This window comes from Notolepis coatsorum (assembly GCF_963971535.1).
Source record: "Notolepis coatsorum genome assembly, chromosome: 1".
In the NCBI taxonomy this organism is placed as follows: domain Eukaryota; kingdom Metazoa; phylum Chordata; class Actinopteri; order Aulopiformes; family Paralepididae; genus Notolepis; species Notolepis coatsorum.
This window is the reverse complement of record NC_140165.1, coordinates 114,922,096-114,936,823: the sequence shown is the minus strand read 5'-3', so window position 1 is coordinate 114,936,823 and position 14,728 is coordinate 114,922,096. Positions and strand designations below refer to the sequence as shown.

The following is a 14,728-nucleotide window of genomic DNA, read 5'->3' as shown; positions in this document are numbered from 1 at the left end:
TGCTGGAGATTATCCGGCTAACTCAGTTAGCCAGGTACGGGGAACGGGGCCCTGTTCTACCAACACAGTGGCCCTTCTGTTGTTGCTCAAAATGTAGTGACTGGTCTGGGGTTCAATTCCCAATGGGGTTACCATACTCATGGGCTGCATCAAAATAGCATCGCATTAAAAATTAAAGGGGACATGCATTGCTATTCCTTGCACTATTTGGGCAGTCTGTATTCTAAACCCAAACGGTGCATGCTTCCGCGTTCGCTTTTTGCGCTCTGATTGGCCACTGATGTTTCTGGTCGCACCAATCGTGTGACGGCAAGTTCTTTCCCCGGTTAAGCTTAGGCAGTCTTTCGAAGTTGGTTAAGGTTAGAGTTTGTCTTAGAGCATGGCGATAGAACGGTTAGGGTTAGGGTTTGCTGCTGGTCGAGGCGGAAATGGGCGCGTCACGCGATTGGGCGCACATGTCACATGACCAGAAACGTCAGTGGCCAATCAGATTCGCAAAACGCATGAACCGTTTGCGGGTTTAGAATAGACGCATTTGGGCAACTTTACACAATTCCTGTGAGTCTATGGAAGACATTTGTAAGGTTTAAAAAAAAATTCATTGTTTTATATTTCTAATCAAGTAGGCTACTCAAAAGCATCATTTTTCAGCCTCAGGATTTCAGGCTGTTATTGGATGGGCTCTGCCCATAAACGCTTTGAGTGACAGTCACCCACAGCGTGATACATATGAGAGAGAGAGAGAAAGAGAGAGGGAGAGAGAGGAGAGATGCGTCCCCGACACACACGCAGTCAAGTTTGTGTGTAAATGCTCCGACGAGGGAGAGAGATGGCGCACACACAATTACACACACTTCTGCACGCAGCCCCTCTCTATCGCTCTCTCTCTCTCGCTCGTTCTCTGCCTCTGTCAAAACCTGTTTGAGGAAGTGTCGGGTTACACTATGCGCTACAACCATAGAGGGGGCGTTACTGCAAATCAGTGCTATATTCACGTCGGCAAAACTGTCAAATCAGAACAGCTTAGTTGAGTGAGGGAAGATCTTGTGAACTCGAGACTGAGTGATGAGTCAATATGATAACTAACGACACAGACCATTGATATAATCCCCAATTTCTAGGAAACAATGCTAAACACTGGAAAAGGCCATTTATAATGCATGGGAACACAGCAATATTATGGGAAATGCATTTTCTCCAGTCACAAATGAATGGAAGTGGATACAGACCACTAGCCTAGCTTAAAACTCAGGGAGAGGTGTTTTTGGCCATCAGCTAGGCTAGTGGTCCATATCCACTTCCATTCATTTGTGCTAAGCTAGGCTAGCTTGCAGCCGGATAGCTTTCTACTGAACGCAGAGAGGAAATTGGTATCTATCTTCTTGTAGAGAATACGGTAAGTGCATGTCCCATAATGTTGGGAAGTTGGGAATTATATAAATAATCTCAGCACACAATGCAACCAAAATACATCTGTAGTCAATATAGTACTATGGTGCATTCAGCAATTGCCTAAATGTTCTGCTGTTTTGACCAGTACTGAACTTGAAAATGTTCTGAGCTAATATTTTAAAAGAAATGCCTGCAGTTAGTGTTTTGATAAACTCCCAATCATTGCCGTTACTCACAAAAATGGAAAACGTGCATTTATATACAAGTCGTGGCAAAAGAAAAACAATGGCCATCTGTGTAGAAGTCAAACAACTTTCCTTTATTTGTAACATACAAATAAAACACTGACAAGGCAGAAATTACTGTTATTTTTCCCTTTCATTGTCGGTTATTTTTGCACAGGACTAGAACACTCATTCTCAAACACTGAGTTTTTTTTTTTTTTTTAAACATAATCTTTCAGAAAAAAAACAAAAATAACAAGTGTTTTTACCTGTGAGAGGCAACAAAAAAAATAAAAGATTTAAAACCGAGAATAGATCCGTAAGCGTAACAGATTATATATACACACACTGAGAAGACCAGGAGGAGAAGAGGAAAGGAAGGGGAGAGGGGAGAAACTATCAAATTATTGAACATGATAGTATTTACTGATAAAAAAAACTAAACATTTTAGCTGATAAAATCGGTTCAACATTCCCCCCCAAACATAAGTTCATATTCACACAAGAGCATCGTTCCCAATGATCTTTCCTCAAACACACCCCACCCCCCCTTTGCTTAGAATGTGATATAAAAAAAACAAAAAAAGGACAGACAGACACTGATTCTACATCAGTTGATGAGACGACGCCAATCCGACCCACATTCAATTAATCCAAGTAACACGGGAGGTGGGTTTGTTTGCATTTGAATAACCTGAGAGGAAGGACACTCGGTCAGTCGGTCGATACTGCTACATATAATTATGCAATTGTTTTTGTCTATATGTGATAGAAGTTTATCGAGAACTAAAATGCGCGAGTGAAGTGTTGTTTAACTTATTTCTTTTTTTTTCATTGTTGAAGACAAGAATGATTACTACAAACAGTCTCAGAGTACTAGAATGCTAGGTTATACCAAAGATGGTCCATACATACAAAGATAGTGGAATCTGCGCCTACTTCCTGGCTCCGGCCAAACGGAGGAGAGGACGCGGTTGTCATCATCCCGTGACGTAGTCGCAATGGACCTATCTAATTTGTCCCGAGGAAAGCGACAGTTGTGATTGGAGAATAGAGAAAAGAGGGGGCGGGTTTTGAGATATGTCAATCGGGAGGTGGTAAAACTCCCAGGTCAGACTAGTCTGCTCTCAATGTATTGGTGTTAATGGGAAAAGTTTACTCGGCTTGTTGTTGCAGATATCTTTTGGTTATGGCGTCTAAGGGTCAAGCTGTCCAAGAGATTAAAGTGCTGTCGACATTCTGAGCAAAAAGAAAATCATGTTTTGTGATGAATAGTTTTCGAGAACAACAACTTTAATTTAAGGTCTCTTTGTCATCGGCTCAGGATCAGCGGATCTCTGGGAAAAGCAAGGTTTTAAACACCAACTTGTGGAGACAGGAAGTAGATAGTTGTTGTCTAGGAAGTACCGTCAGTCCTCCATCTTTATTTATATCTGCCATCTTTGGTTACGCGATCATATTCTTTACCCCTTTTCAGAAACGACCAGAAATAACTTTCACCACCATGATGTCAGCTATTCACTCAAACTCCCTGTTCTATTTCACATAAATTTAGCCCATGCATTGATGCCAATAGGAGATGTGTAAAATCTACTGTGAGTAATGCTGGGATGAAGGCAGTGAGAAGTGATGATGGAGAACTAGTCTGGATTGGAGCCATGAGACTGTGGGTATAAGTATGTCAGTGGCCGACTATTTCAGTCGGAATTCTCCATGATGATTGTGATTGGTTTACAAGAAATACAAACAAGCCAGAGCGTTTTTTCCCCTATAGCAGAATGATAATAGGTTCTGCCAGACCTCTCTTCGGCGCTGGCACATGTAGTGTGGAGAGAGGTATGGCTATGCAAGACTAATGGAGAACATACTTCCCAGAGTTAACTCCTCCACTAGTGCGACACGTTAAAACCATCCTCTTTTAAACACAAATGACAACATGAGTCTCTCTTTACACGTGGACAAAACAATCCCTTTCCTCGCCTACCGTATATCCCCACGTTAAATTTGACTGGTGAAAGTGGTGACCGGTCGTCCCTAGAAGGGTGTCCTAAACCCCAGCCAACAAGCATTCAACGATAATCAGAAATACCATGAAGGTTTTTTTTGTAAACATATGGAAACGACGAGACCCAAAGTCAGCAACGGTAGCCTTTCTAAGGTAGCTTATGTGGAGGGGTCCTAAAACCTTTTTACCCCATCTTCCAACATGTGACCTCTGTAGATCAATGGGAAGAAATGATGGTTAAGTTAATAGCATTCATATTGGGGCAGTGAGCTAGAGTTAGTTGTTTTAAGAGGCCAAAACAGACCTTCAAAAGAGGCAGTCTGTACTTGTTTTTTGGTGATATCCGTATTACACAGTCAACGGTCTGATAAGTTACGCTACAGACGTTGCTAAGATGCTTTGAGGGGAAAGCAAAGGTGCAATAACTTGAAATCTCACTCAAACCCCCCTCCTTGTTCCATTAGCCACGCATTGACGTCAGAGGGAGATCCGAGTGAAACCGGAAGGTCATGCTGTCAGTGTCAGCCCTGCAAAAACTTTAAATACAATTGTTTTTCTTAATTCATCATAATTACCAGCAGACATCAACTACCATGTGTAAGCATTACATGACACCAGGCCCAAGTGTAACCATTGATAATGTATTCGTTTTTTTGTTTTGTTAGTTTTCTTTCACGAATACCTGAAAAATCTATTTCTTTTGGGGATTTTTTACCCCCAAAAGTTTCTGCAGGACACCCGATAAAAGCGGAGGATTTCATTATCCTGGTTCGAATGACGTAGCCGAGGATCAACGGAGACGTAACAGACGTGGGGTTAAGTCACGTGTGAAGAGAACGTGTTTTATCGATTAAACAAACTTATTTTTTTTCTTATTTTTTACTTGCCATGCAAACTACTGATGATGATAGGGAGGGTGGGCGAGGTTCGTGTGGAGAATAAGGTTAATTTTGGTAATAAAAGAAATAATTTTTTTTTGGAATAATCTTAAAAATGACATCCATCCATCTTTCCTCCCATCGATCTATCCATTCATCCATCCATCCATCTTTCCTCCCATCCATTCATCCATCAATCCGCCTTTTTCCCCTCCTCCACTCTACCTCTTCTCTGGTAACAGCAGTGAACACACAGAGGGCTGAAGGGAGAAGGCGATGGGTGACTCAATAGAAAGGCCAAAGAAACACTGAGTTCACACACCGTCACCGTGACCAACGCTAGGTTTGTGTGTTTTGTTTCCCTACCGGAGGAGGAGAGCATTCGTGGGAGGGAGGGGCAGTAGAAAAAGACTATGACTATGATAGGCTATGATTTAGCTTGTTGTTGTCTTTAGTTTTTAGACACGATAGGATAAATGGCTGTCTGTCATCAGTACCTTTTAGAGAATGGTAGGTAGGTAGGTAGGAAGGAAGGAAGGAAGGAAGGAAGGAAGGAAGGAAGGAAGGAAGGAAGGAAGGAAGGAAGGAAGGAAGGAAGGAAGGAAGGAAGGAAGGAAGGAAGGAAGGAAGGGACAAAGGAGGGGGCGAGGACACTATTTTACAGAATTGAAATGAAGCCATGAGTAAAAGATAGCCTCTGGTGTCAGTACCTGTAGGGGATGTTGGTGGGAAGGCAAGGAGGGAAGGAGGGAGGGAGGGAGGGAGGAATTGAAATATGGCTGAACCGTCAAGGTACCATCAGTGGAGTGTATCTGCCTGCAGTACCTTCAAGGAAGGAAGGAAAGAAGGAAGGAAGGAAGGAAGGAAGGAAGGAAGGAAGGAAGGAAGGAAGGAAGGAAGGAAGGAAGGAAGGAAGGAAGGAAGGAAGGAAAGAAGGAAGCAAGGAAGGAAGGAAGGAAGGAAAGAAGGAAGGAAGGAAGGAAGGAAGGAAGGAAGGAAGGAAGGAAGGAAGGAACGGAGGGTAACAGGAGGTAAGAACGGATTTATTTTTTACAATTCTCGTCACGTGGCTGAAGGTAGCATCAATAGACCAGGCTGAGTCAGTAGTATAAATGGCTGAAGGTAGCATCAATAGACCAGGCTGAGTCAGGAGTATAAATGTCACTGAAGAGAAGGAACTCAAAAACGAGATGAAGAGAAGGACAGAGGAAGAGGAGAGATGAAGACGGGGGAAGAGGGTTTGCATGTAAAGGAAGGATATTATGAACACGGCAGCGCGCAGCCCTAACTGTACATTGTAACCGAGCGAGAGACGGGACAACGTAGCTTAAAACAGTACAGTTGTTGGCGACTTCGGGAGCGGTTTGTAACACAAATAACTGGCGGCGTTATTTGAACTGATGGATGTACGAGGAGGGCAGGGTGCATCATAACACTACGTCAGCCAGTCGCAAAACACCTTTTCACCTCGGGGGGGGGGGGCATCACCCTGGGAGGGTCATTGTAACATGCTAGTAATCACGGGTCCCGAGTCGTAGTTTAGGAAACGCCGCAGGACGATATGACACAGTGCAGTACAGTGAGAGGGGGAGAGGGGGTCAGAAAGTTGTCGGGATGGTTATGCAACATGAGGACTGAGATAGACGAGTTTTACATCACTGGGAACCAGTAACAGCTGGCCTCTGGGCTGGGGAGGGGTAAGGAAGTCGGACAGGGTCGGGGGGGGAAACAGGAAGTTGCTTTTTAACATCACTGGAGACCAGTTAAGAGCTGGTCTGTGAGACGGGAGAGATTGGAGGAGTGGGGGGGGGGGGGTTAGACCAAGGTCAATAAATAAGCAGGTCGAGACGAAGGACAAGAAAAACGATTACGTTGTGGAAGTTAGTCGATCGCGGGACCAGTGTTGTAGGTGCTGTAGAACACCGGGCCCATGGTAGATTCTTTACTTCCACATATTGTGACTCGACCTCGTAAGTTATTGACCTTGTGTCGAACCGGGAGTGGGGGACGGGGAAGTTGCTGGTTTTTCGGTTCGGTCGTAGCCAATCAGTGGCAGCAGCCCCCGCAGTGCCCGCCCCCGTGGGTGTGTCCTGCCGGGGACTCTCCGTGTTTGGTCCGCCTGCTCAGGATCTCGTAGGAACAGTCGTCGCCACAGCAACCGGACATGCTGGGCGAGGTGTCGTCGATCTCAAACCTGGAAGAGAGAAAATACTGAGCCGTCACACTTCTGCTCCGCTCTACCCATGTATTCATCATTGTGTGTGTACATTTCTTTTAAAGGGGAATGCCCCCCATTTTAAAGGCGCTGTTCTTTTGTTAAAATATGTGTTAAATAGCTCTACATTCCAACAGCCATCACTAAAGTCTTTCAGCGTGGTTGGTCAGTAACATGGGTCTCCCAGTCCCTCCACTCTGTAGTAAACAGAAAATAAATGTTTTGTTATCCCGATCCAACTTTATCCAACCAGGAGAGAGAACCCTAGATATTTTGTACGTATTTCAAGAAATCTTGCAGAGCCAAATTAGCTTACTACACTGGTAGATTATTTTACTTGTTTCAAGGACACGTTTGCTTAAAACTTTCTTATTTTTGTCAGACCATTTTTGCAGTGTTGAGTTCTCTCTCCTGACTGGATAAAGTGGGAACGGGGAAACCACCAGAAAATATATTTTCCGTTTATTGCAGAGCGGAGGGACTGGGAGACTGTAGAGCTATTATTTTAACATGTAGACCACTTATTTTAACAAACCACCAAATACCACGTACAGCACCTTTAAGAATTCACATTATTCATAGGATAGTCAATCATTTGTGAACATGCACCACTCACTCCTAACGCTAGAAAGCAGAGCGAAATGTCTTTCATTTGTGATGTCACTTGGATATAAAACATGGTTAAATGAGGTTAAAGTTCTGGTTCAGGCCGGTTAGTAATACTAGAACATCAACCTCATGAAGAACTAGCGATGCACAGATGCAACCTTTTCAGTCCCGATGCCAAGAGCTTTGGATATGAGCGGTATAGATTTGGACCGCCATTCTGGGGTCATTGGACAAAGAATATTGAGATATAATACCTTTGTATCCATTAGAGAGTTGAAGTGTAAAATAATGGTAAAGAATGCAGCAAATCGGGGGGGAGCTCCCGTAGCTCACCGCATATCTCGGCGCTATTTCTGCGTCGGGGAAAACCGTGCTCGTCACGGATCTGGGGGACACAAGTTCGATTCCCGGACCCGCCGTCATTTCTCAGAATGTCTTCCCCTGCTCTACATCCCATTTCAACCTGTTTCTGTCGGTCATGCTTGACCAGAAAAGCGATAAACGCTAAAAAAAAAAAGTAAAAAAAAAAAAGAATGCAGCAAATCAAGTCAATTTACTTTGACTTCTAGACGGCTTGGTATTGGATTTTAGTCTCGGGGGGGGGGGGAATTCTCAGATACCTATATTCTAATTCAGCCTGGTATCGGACCGATATTCCATACCAGTATTGGTATCGGTGCATCCCTATTAACACATTGACCGCCATCAGCAGGGGGCGCTGATCCCCCTTCAGCGCCAGGTCTTTATTCAATGGATATAATTTTAGACTGTGACATTTGCGAGTTCTTAAAATATATCTTATATTATAGCTATGGGTCTAATACACCCGTCGATTGTCAGTGAGTTGCTTCCAGTCAACATGCACAAAACAGATTGTTTTTTCATCCTAACATTTCCGTTTTATACTGTTTTGAATATGAGTATGGTTTGGGTGATTCTGAGTAATTCCAGGAAAAGACGAGAAAAAGGCATTTTAGTGTAATCCAGTCATCACGTTGTAATTTTTCGGCTGATTATCTAATCATCCTGAAATCAACGCTAGATTATCATTATTATATCTCCTCGTGCATACATGAAATGGCCATCGTAGCGGGGTGCCCCCCCCCCGGCTCAGATCGGCTCGGAAAACACACCAGCCCATTTCCAATGGAGTGCAATAGCTCCGCTAGATATAGCGAATAAACGAAATAACGATGCCAAAAACTATTTAACTCGTTGTTGGCGCTGAACGCATGGCGGGCAATAACGAGTTAACTCGTTCTTGGCGCAGATTGTCTTAACACTTTGAGCGCCACTCACGGCTTTTCTCGGGTTTACGACCCGACCATTGAATGCCACGTCACGAGTATTCTCGGGTGTTTTTTTTTATTAGCGATCTGAAATCATATTGCATCACGCGAGCCTACCGTTGGAGATCCAGGGACCGCCGGCGCTCAGATGTGAAAAAAGCGCCCCCTATCGTCTCCCAGATGGTAAATCACCCTTTTGGAATGGACTCAATGAAAGTGAATGGGAGAATGGATTTCTGACTCCACATTTTACTTCTGCAGCCGGGGTCTACCAGAGTTCATTCTGGAGCCTCTGAGCCGCGCGGATCATGTGTTCTACTGTATACACGGTTGATCAATACATTTATCGATTTTTTCGAATGCCGATCGGAAATTGGAATAAACCATTTGGATACCATCTGACCTCAGGTAAGGAATCTATGTCATCAGTGTTAGGATAATCAGACTCGTTTTCACAGAGATAATAAGCGTTTATGTGATATGTGATATGGCTGTTTTGACTGTAAAAGCCATGAGGAAATAACAGCAGCGATTATCAGCGCACGGCACGAGCGTGCGTGTGCACACATATACTATCGATCATCTAGCGTTTATTTGAAAACGATCCATAAATAGGCAGACAAATGACAACGTTCTGGAATATTCCAGTAAAAGGCGATTATCATAGGCATGGGTTGTTTTTCCCCGGAAAACGGGTGATTTTCAAAATGCTATCAAACGGAAATGAAGCGATAAAAATACAATCTGCCTTGCCAATGTTGACTGGAAAATGAGTCTTTGATAATAGACGGGCAGATTAGACACATAGCCATAATTTAAAACATAGATTAGGCGATATTAACGTTAACATTGGCCGTGGATGGTGGCACTCAACGGGGTAAATAGGAAAACACGGCCCGGCACTGAAAGTGTTAAGAACTCAACTTTGTGTGACTCCATAAAGTCAGTGACAGCATTCAGTGACTATGGAGCAGTCCCAGACTTTTACATCTGGGTGACATCACTAGGCGATACACTTACTGTAAAGCTTCTCTGAAGAACTGGTAAGCCCCGTGGTTGTGTTTGAATACAGTCAGCATCACCTTCTTCATCTGTGTGCTAAATGTAAAAAAAGCCAGAGAGAAACTCGTTACTTATACGTATGTTACTATGTGCTACACATATAGACCATATTCACACGGCAGCCATTTTGCTCTTATGTCATGCTCGGGTTGGGATTCCTTTCTCACCCAAAATGGCCACCATGTGAATATTGTCAATAGAATTTAATAACTTTATTGTACATTTTTTTTACCCAGAATTTCCCCCCTGCATTTAACACATCCAAACTATTTAGGAAGGAGTGGGCAGTCACATCATGCATCCCAGGGAGCAGTTGGGGATTAAGTGCCTTGCTCAAGGACACTTCAGTAGTGAGTATTGAGGGCTGCCCAGATTATTCCTGCCTTTCCGGGGGAGAATGAAACTGGTGACTTTCCAGTCACAGGGCCAATTTTCTAACCACAAGGCCACCACCGCCTTTTATCGCCGTGCAGAGGTTAATTTGTACCGGTCTACCAGCAAGCATGGTCTCCACAGCTCCACTAAAATGATGAAATAGCGGAAGTAGTGCAGTCCTTCCTCTAGGACAGTGTTTCTCAAAGTGGGGGGCGCACCCCCCAGGGGGGGCGCAGAGGCATGACAGGGGGGGCCTTGAGATAGATTGATAAAAAAAAAAAAAAAAAATGTTGGATTCCAGAAAATTATCACTAAAGTGCTATCTGTTGCAGCTGCACTGTTCTCCATGAAAATACCATTTCTCAAAATCTGAAAATCATTATTTAATAAAACACAGAAAAGGATCACCAAGTTACTCTGGATAAAAAAAAAACTTTACAGACAACATTGAGACAAAGCTTCCTGACACATCTCCATCCAAACTCTTGGAAGAACTCTTTGAAATCTCATCTGATACCACCTGGAGAGCTAGTTTCAGAGTGTGGTGCTGAGTACCAAGTATCTCATCTCATGGCCCACCAAGTATCTCATGATGCAGCAGTTAAGGTGTTGATACCATTCAGCACCACATACAGTATCTGTGTGAAGCTGGCTTTTCATCCATGACAGCTCTGAAAACAAAATATAGGGCCAATTTGAAAGGTCACGATATTGGTGTTATTTCAATAAATTTAAACATGGCCCATTTCATGACTATTTTGTTGGGGCGAGGGGGGGGGGGGGGGGCCCAAAATATTTTGGTCCGCCAAAGGGGGGCCTGACAGAAAAAGTTTGAGAAGCACTGCTCTAGGACTTCTTCCAGCAGTGGGGGAAGGGTTTGGTTGTGTCTGGGTGGCGTCTATGCTTTTACCAACGTGTTCGTGTTTCCGGGTTCCCGTTTTGCGCTCCGATTGGCCACTGACCTACGCTAGTACGCCCCCCTCGCTATGAGCGTAGCAGGACGCTGAAATGCAAATGCGTATCGCAGTACTGCCTCCAGGAACAGCTGTTTCCGCATGACTTTATGTGCGCTAAAGTTCTGGTAAGTTTAAAAGTGCTTAGAAATGCTGGTAAATGCCGGTTCATTCATGCTTTGAGGCACGCTTCCTGACAGGATTTTATAATATTGTATTTTATAATAACAATTCATGACAGCTTGTATAGCTCAACTGGTCATATGGTCCCCGGTTCGAATCTCTTGGATACTTCTTTTTTTCCCTGTAACGTTAATTAATTTATCCACTCTGGTTGATGAGATAAGATATTCCTTTATTGATCCCCTTGGGGTAATTCAGGCATCATAGCAGCATGGGGGGGGGGTACACAGGTAGTGAAAACAACACAAGCAGTGTAAACAAATAAGTCAATAGAATTGACTATCTAACCAACTGAAATATACAGTATTCACAGTATCACAGTATTCACATAAGGTGCAGTGTGCATAAGGTGGTGTTATTGTCCTTTTTGGGACACCAGAGTGGATAGATTATTTAACGTTACGGGGGGAAAAAAGTAAGCAAGAGATTCGAACCGGGGACCATATGGTCCACAGGCAGGGCACTAACCAGTTGAGCTATACAAGCTGTCATGAATTGTTACTGACTAATCCATCATTTACACTTTTCAAGTGCCAATTGCGGTCGTCGTCCATTATTTGGCATTAATCAATCAGATATCATGCGTGTGTGCTTTTGTGTGTGCGCTCTCGCGCTGACTCGTTAAGCCTTTCCCTATGCATATTCATTTCTGGAGCATTTCTTTATCCACTCTGGCGTGATGGTGTATTGTACTCGCAAATCGCTTCCTGTTGAATGAATCGGTTGAGTGCAGCGCCGACTCTCTACTTACGAGGGGGGCGTACTAGCGTAGGTCAGTGGCCAATGAGAGCGCAAAACGGGAACCTGAAAACACGAACGCCTTGGTAAAAGCATAGACGCGTCTGGGTGCATTGCGTGTGCCGCTGCAGGTATTTATACATCCACTCCTACAGAGGGCGCTGTATACAGACCTGTTCGCTGTTTACAAACATACCGTGTTCAAGCTAATCAGCAATACCAACCGAGTCACGTGACTGAGTTGCCCCCTACCTGCACGAGCTGCTGCGCCAAAAGGGGCTCTATGGAGAAACCATGGCACTCCCCTGACTAAAAGTAGTCAAACGAAAACGGCTGGATGTCATTTAGCCAAATTAGCATGGCTGCGAGTGAGTCTTTCACCTTTTACATATCTAGTTTTGGCATGGATTGATTGTTTAGATCTCTAGCATGGCTAACATTGTTCTGACCAGGATAGGTAAAAAAGCCAATATCGAGCATCCCTAATTACGTTCCTTTCTGCCCCGGTGATGTGCGCGCACACCAGGGTTTCCGTTAGAAAAAATTGTTGCCGGCCTCAGTGTCCGGTAGATTTCAATCTACCGGTCAAATGAGAGAAATTCCGGTCAGAGTTTATTGAGCTTAAAAACAATTGATAGGCAAAAGAATGACAACAAAACAAAAGAATGACATCATCAAGGCATGTAGATTTATAATATTTTTACTTAAAACTAGGCTACTTTTGCGTATAAAGTAATTATATTCCAAATAAAATAAGTCCCGAGACTCGTGCTGCTGCCGACTTTAAATCAAATAGGTGTCTGTGGGCAGTCGCCCGACATTAATAAACAACAGTCTGTTATAATCACATTTTTATGAGCTAACGAATTCCGTTATATTGGACATTTGTATTAATTATATCAAGCGAAGAACTGAGAAATTTGGCAGAGAGAGACTGCAACATTATCGTGGGTTTGCGTGACGACTCTCTCCACCTCGCAACGACTTATTTGCAAAGAGTATGGCGCTGCAGAGCAGCTGATTCAGCTGTTATTGGCTCTTTTCTGGGGACCGCACAGCAGCGCCCCCCACCCAACATTGAATTGAAAATGGCTGAATTGGAGTACTGCTGGAGTACTGCATTGTGCTGCTGCTGCTCCGGCTCTGCAGCTTCACAAAAGTTCGCACACCCAGCACTAAGCTCTCGCTGACAACGTCGTTGTCATTATTAGAAGCAACGAGGAAACAAATGTAATGATCGTTTCGTTCATCGCATAGGCTATTTAATTTTAGCCTATTTTAATACAATTCAAATAATCAAATTGTGCTTAGACTCAGGGAATTATTTTCACCGGACATTAAGACCGGAGAGATTAAATATGTCGGACTTCAACAGATTTTGCCGGTCAAATACCGGTAATTACCGGCTAACGGAAACGCTGGCGCACACAGAGTCTGACGTATACGCCGAACAGGTCTATTAGCCTCAGTGGCAAAGTTTGTGGCATGGCTGAGAGCACATGTTTCTTGTTTTGTTTTTAAAGAAGAGCTCTGAGGCTCGTCACCCACCCTGTGACCCAACCGGCTCAGGACTGAGACGCCTGTAGCGTGACTCCGCTACCTCAGGAATTACATCAGAGGAAATTACATTAACACAGTAAAGGGGAACTATGCCCAATTTCACATTTCATACATGTTATTCCTCTGGCTAAAACTCAGACTTGTGATATGACGGGGGCGACAGTGGCTCGGAAGGCAAAGCAGTCGTCTGGTAATCCGAAGGTTCCCGTTTCGATTCCCGCTCCTCCCGGGCAGCGTGTCGAAGTGTCCTTGAGCAAGACACTTAACCCCTAATTGATCCTGGTGAGCAGGTTGGCACCTTGCATGGTTGGTGTGTGAATGTGTGAGTGAATGCGTAAAATGTGAGAACAAATTGTAAAGCGATTTGGTTAAAAGCAGCCATTTACCATTTGTGATGTCATCAAGTGTAAAAGTCTGAAGCTGCTCCATAGATAATGAATTGGGTAAGATATTATAGATGACACAGAGAACACCCAAGGGAATGTTCTGAGTTCATAGGTACAGTTTCTGTTTCAGAACTGAGACCATTACTATAGAACAGTGGTTCCCAAACTGTGGTGCGCGCACCCCTTGTGGTGCGCGAGCGACCTCTAGGTGGTGCGTGACATGAAAAGGCTAATGGCGTTATTTTACTAATAAATATATAACTAATATACATTATTTCAAATGGGGATTTTCACTGTGTAAATCATGAAATTCAAGAAACGTTTTAATAAAAAACGTACGTTTTAATAAAAAAACGTACGTTTTAATAATACTAAACAATGTCTCTGGCGAGGTGCGCGTTGTCTGAGCTGATGCGCTCCGCTCTGCCTGGAGTCTGGAGTCAGGTCTCCTCATATGCGGTCTAACAGCGGGCCGATGACAGTAGCGAGCGCGAGCCAGTGCACTTAATAACTTCCTGCCAAAAGCGCGGGACCAGCGTGCGATTGTGGCACTTACAACATGCAGAGCTGGCTAAAAACATGGAAACTGTCAGGTGAATCTAAAGTCAATAAAAGTAATGAAAGAGGACAGGAGGCGAGAGAAGCGGAGAGCAGCGTTAGAGTGGAGACAGAGAGTGATGATGACACAACAGCCCGGCCCTGCACCAAGAAAACAGGGTAAAAAAGACAACGAGACTGGGCGACAGACTGGAAAAAGCAAAGGGAAATATGATGAAAATTATCTGTGTCTGGGCTTCACTTAGATTGGTGATGTGGATCACCCAGATCCCAGTGTGTGATGTGCGGTGACGTCCTATCT

General features: G+C 44.0%; 1 protein-coding gene across 1 annotated transcript in view; it reads right to left on the bottom strand.

The window, feature by feature from the left end:
* Window positions 1–1,696: 1,696 nt before the first annotated feature.
* The window catches only part of naa40 (N-alpha-acetyltransferase 40, NatD catalytic subunit), a 57,638-nt gene continuing 44,606 nt past the window's right edge, over window positions 1,697–14,728 (bottom strand). The window contains exons 6-7 of the mRNA XM_084315874.1: window positions 9,633–9,710; window positions 1,697–6,693 (exon numbers count right to left, since the gene is read on the bottom strand). Of these exons, the coding sequence (XP_084172000.1) occupies window positions 6,546–6,693; window positions 9,633–9,710 (226 nt within the window). The 3' untranslated portion in view covers window positions 1,697–6,545. The remainder of the gene's footprint in view (window positions 6,694–9,632; window positions 9,711–14,728) is intronic.